Source organism: Cynoglossus semilaevis, chromosome 17 (genome assembly GCF_000523025.1).
Source record: "Cynoglossus semilaevis isolate Cse_v1.0 chromosome 17, Cse_v1.0, whole genome shotgun sequence".
In the NCBI taxonomy this organism is placed as follows: domain Eukaryota; kingdom Metazoa; phylum Chordata; class Actinopteri; order Pleuronectiformes; family Cynoglossidae; genus Cynoglossus; species Cynoglossus semilaevis.
Window position 1 is genome coordinate 14,480,686 of NC_024323.1, and position 5,034 is coordinate 14,485,719.

General features: G+C 38.2%; 1 protein-coding gene across 1 annotated transcript in view; it reads left to right on the forward strand.

Moving 5' to 3' along the window:
• Positions 1–2,968, forward strand: part of hoxb13a (homeobox B13a) — a 4,145-nt gene extending 1,177 nt beyond the window's left edge. The window contains exons 2-3 of the mRNA XM_008330561.3: positions 20–477; positions 2,381–2,968. Of these exons, the coding sequence (XP_008328783.1) occupies positions 20–477; positions 2,381–2,628 (706 nt within the window). The 3' untranslated portion in view covers positions 2,629–2,968. The remainder of the gene's footprint in view (positions 1–19; positions 478–2,380) is intronic.
• The last annotated feature ends 2,066 nt before the right edge of the window (positions 2,969–5,034 follow it).

Consider the following 5,034-nt stretch of genomic DNA (forward strand, 5'->3'; position numbering starts at 1 on the left):
CCGCGGGCCCCGGCGCCGCCGGCTCGGCGTCCGCAGGAAAGCAGTGCTCGGCCGGACCGTGTCCCGCCGCGCACCAGAGTTCCTCCGCCGCCGCCACCACGTTACCCTACGGCTACTTCAGTAACGGGTACTACCCGTGCAGGATGGGGCGGGGTTCGCTCAAGTCGTGCACCCAGGCGGCCGGAGCCGCGCTCAGCTCTCAGTACATGGACACCACCGTGAACGCGGACGAATATTCGAACCACCGCGCCAAGGAGTTCGCCTTTTACCACGGCTACCCGAGTCCGTACCAGTCCATGGCCAGCTACCTGGACGTGTCCGTGGTCCAGACACTCGGCACCGGCGAGCCGCGTCACGACACCCTGCTCCCGATGGACAGCTACCAGCCCTGGGCCCTGACCAACGGCTGGGGTGGACAGATGTACTGCTCCAAGGACCAGGGTCAGGCCGGACACCTGTGGAAGTCCGCTCTCGCTGGTAACGCACCTGAATCCGCTCTGACCTTTGAACCGCAGCCGGGTCTGAGGTTGACGGTTAGAGTCCGCCTCTGTCTGTCAGCTGACACCGGAGGGAGCCGTTTATTTTTAGCCCCCGTAGCCTCAGTTAATCGTTAATTACGATCACGATTAATGAGACGCACATTTCGATTAAACGACATTGAAACAGACGAGACGTAGCGACGTGTGTCTCACATTAGAGTGAACTCGGTTTAACTGCAGTGACACGAACGGATGGTGTTTAAACCTTAATACACGTTTGATTGGTCTGTAAAACAGGTTTTTTTTAAAAGAAAGTCACAGAGAGGACAAAGTGTTAAAAAGAAAAAGAAGAAGAAAATAAATTAATCAAATAGTCCCGGTTCATTCGCCAAAGTCCAAAACAGTTCCATCTGCTCTGAGCGTGGTTTGTGCAACTGATGGCCCAAAACAAGACAAGCTGTTTGGACCTGGACCATCAGACTGTCAATACTGACATCACAACTGTGTGTGTGTGTGTGTGTGTGTGTGTGTGTGTGGTTGATAAAAACAGTCGCTCACATAGAAGTGATTTTTTTTAGTAGTTTTTTTTTAACCAAATAAAAACTAAGAAACTTAATTCACTGAGAGACAGAAGCTGGAACTATTTTTTTTAAATAGAGTTGACTTTGTTTGTTATTGTTTTTATTTTTATTTCACTACTTTTTTACAGTATTTACATTTCTACTAAATATATGCACAGAAAAGTTTGTTTACTTCTGGTGTTGGGCATCAATTAGAACTCAATACAAAAATACAAAAAAAAGTTGATGTGAAATTTTGTAAAAGTTCTGATAGAATTACGTGAAATTTTGTAAAAGTTCTGATAGAAGAAAAAAACGTGAAATTTTGTAAAAGTTCTCCAACTGAACTGAACTGTTTGACTGAGTGACAACTTAGTTTTGAGCTGAACCTGAAGTTTGATCCAGGACAAAACAGAGGCTTAAAAATAGTCACGGATTATTTATAATTTATATTATTTATTATTTTTGCACTGGAGACAGACAGACATCCGTCCTGTCCTCTGTGTCTCTCTGTCTCAGCTGTGGCAGAAATATTCAATCACTACTTTATTTTTATTTTATTTTTTTGCGTTGTTTACATGTTTTATATATATATATATTTATAATCCTCGTCTAATGTTGTCAGTTTTCATTCACTCCATGTTTAACTGCAGAACTGATCATCCAACTAGGCGTTAAAAACTTATTTTATTCCTGATTTTACAAATGAACATCAACCGTCAGTAGCCGTCAGTAATCAGCGTCACTCTCGGACATCTCGCGAGATCAGCTAACAAGTTCCTAGCACTGCTATAAAAATAAAAAATAAAAATATTCTCTGTTCTAGTCGACCTGACGTGTGTATTGTGATAATAATAATATTAATAATACCACTTTAAATCCCCCACAATCCTCTGCTGGTACTCGTGTGATTGCCATAATATTCTTATCACTTATTAATTATAAAGTATTGATTACTAGATCCTTTAAAAAAAGGACGTAAATCGGACGTAATGCCGCGACAATAATATAAAAATATCTCAGACAACAACAATAATTACTTTTACAATTATTATTCAACTATAATTGTAATTATTTAAAATCCTTTGAAGTAATGGTTCAATAATATAAAGAAATATAGATAAAATAAATAAAAATCGCATGTTAATATTTAAACGATTTAAAATACATAAGTAAAAATATTTTTAAAAGAATATTTAATAAATACATAAGTAAAAATATTTTTTTAAATATTTATAATTACTGTGGGCTGATAAAAAAATTTTGAATTTTTTTTTTTTCGAAGTGTGAGTAAACAAACACATCCGTCTCCGTGTCTCCTCTTTGTCCCCATCTGAGCAGACGTGGTGGCTCACCAGCACGACGGCTCGCCCTTCCGCCGGGGCCGGAAGAAGCGGATACCGTACACCAAGGTGCAGCTGAAGGAGCTGGAGAAGGAGTACGCCGCCAACAAGTTCATCACCAAGGACAGGCGCAGGAAGATCTCGGCCATGACCAACCTGTCCGAGCGCCAGATCACCATCTGGTTCCAGAACCGCAGGGTGAAGGAGAAGAAGTTCGTGGCCAAAGTGAAGCCCAGTGCGCAGTAGCTGCTGTGTCCGTGGGGTCCACTCGGGATTTCAGTCAACACAAACTGGGCCACAAACCAAAAAATAACGGGAAAACGTAAACGTGCATTTCTGAGAAAATACAGACTTTCAGCGGAGACGAGTGTGGATAAAATGAAGTCCAGGAAAAGAACCCCCCGTCAGAGACGTCCTGTAAATACACCCCTCACCCCGGACCCCCTCCCTCCCTGCCTGCCATGATGTGTCTGTGTCTTTGTCTGTAGTGGTGTTCGTGCCCAGTAGCCTGTAGATGTCAACACTTTTACTCTGTCCATAATGTTTATACCGCGTGTGAACCACTAATCCAAAATAAATATTTTAATCTTCATGTATTCAAGCTCTTATATATTTATATTTATATTTGAACCCAAATACCAGGACGTATTTATATATGTGTGTGTGTGTGTGTCATTTGTCTCATGTCAGTTGTTGTGAGTCGATACGCGTGTAAGTTCCGATACATTTCCGTGACACCCGGTACCGACGTGTTTACTGGCGCGTGAATCCGCGTTTGAGTCCGAAAACGTCAACACAACCACGTGACGACAAAAGTAGCTTCCAGAAGAAAAAAAATCAGAAAAACACATTTAAATAATGTATTTTTTAAAATGTGTTCGTAAACATTTTTTCTTTAAAATTCTACATCTAAAAATCCCTGCGTTTATCAAAGTGTAGTTTTGCTTCTAAATAATAAAATATGAATTAATGTATATTGTAATATATCAGTCACAAAAAAAATAAATAATAATAATAATAACTAAACTCGAGCTGACGATACAAATTTTGGAATTCATAAAACTATTAAAAAATAATTAAAAAAAACGCGATACGACCTTAAATTTTGCGTCCTCTCTCTCTATCGCTCTAGGTCTCTCTCTCTCGTTGTGTGTGTGTGTGTTGGGTTTGAAAAGGGGGACGTTTGACCTTGAGACATTTTAAGAGCAGTAATATTCCGTCGTCTGGAGTGGGTTGACACACACACACACACACACAAACAAACACACACACACAAACGTTTATATTCGGTCGTGTTGGATAGAAATATATTTTATGAAAACACGCAGTGGAATATAAAAATAAAAAAATAAATAATTTATGAGTAACAGAAACAGGAGCAACGAGTATTGGAATTTTCCATTAATGCAAAACAATAAAAAAAATAGAAGAAAAAGAAGAAGAACTTAATGAATGATTGTGGAGGAAATTTGAATTAACGTAATTCTGTAAAAACTTAGAAAAATTAAAGAAAGAAAAAAAAAAGGAAAATCCTTTGTTATTGTTGTGCTGTTTAGTTATCAAGGTGAAAAACATATTTTTACACACTCGTTACTTTTGCAGGAACACATTTATCGATACAAACCATATTTAAAAAAACATTAAAAATACGTTGTTGTTTTTTCAGTTGAAAATTTTCAAAAAAATAACTGTGTTTTAGTCACGTAAGAAGTGAATGTGTTGACATGGTACTGTCGTCGGGACTGCAGTACAGACACACACACACAGCCCGGATATTATTCATTCAGCCTTAAAGTTGTCAAATATAGTTTTTCTTCATACATGAAACTGTAAATATATCTTCTGTGATTTCTGCCAATCATATTTCAGGAAACACTGTCAAATCCGAAGCCATATTGTGACCATATTTTAACGGTCGTTAACGTTATTCACCGTTAGCTTGTTAGCTAACACCTAGCTTTACGTCATTACGTCTGAATGTGAGGTTTATTTTCAGCGTTTCCTTTATAATTAAGAGGGTTTTTTTGTTTTGTTTTTTAAAGAATCTGTTCCAAAGACAATGCTGTCTTTATATGGTTTTACTTTGGTTATGGGATGTCGTTTATAATCTCGTTGTCCAGTTTAACGTTTATAAAGATTTCGATTAACTTTTGCGATTTTGTTTGGCAAACTATTGGCTCTTTTTGAAAGAGAAAAAAAAACAGTCTCAGCTAAGTTAGAGTTCACCTTTAGTTACATTTGGAACTAACTTTTAGCTAATTTACTATTCCTACATGAGGCCACTTTTAGACTAAATTTTAATTTTCTTCCCCATTAGATTTTAGCTCTAATTTTGCTGCTTTTCTGAGCTTTCTTTTTCGGTCATTCTATTTCTTTTTCAGTAGTTTTTCAATTTATTTTTTTTAAGTCTCTAACTTCAGACACAACATGTCAGCAGTACAGTCCATGTGTGGTTCCAATTCTCAGTATATGAAGCGTAAAAGGCTAGAATATATTTTAGGAACTTCAAGAAGGTATTTTTGTGTCTAAACTTAAACCAGAACTTGTTGCCAGATTTGATTTTTTTCAGCTATTTGATTTGAGGAGAAGTAGAAGAAACACGTGATGATTAAGAAGTTGAACATGAGCCATGGTAACCATTGTGTGTGTGTG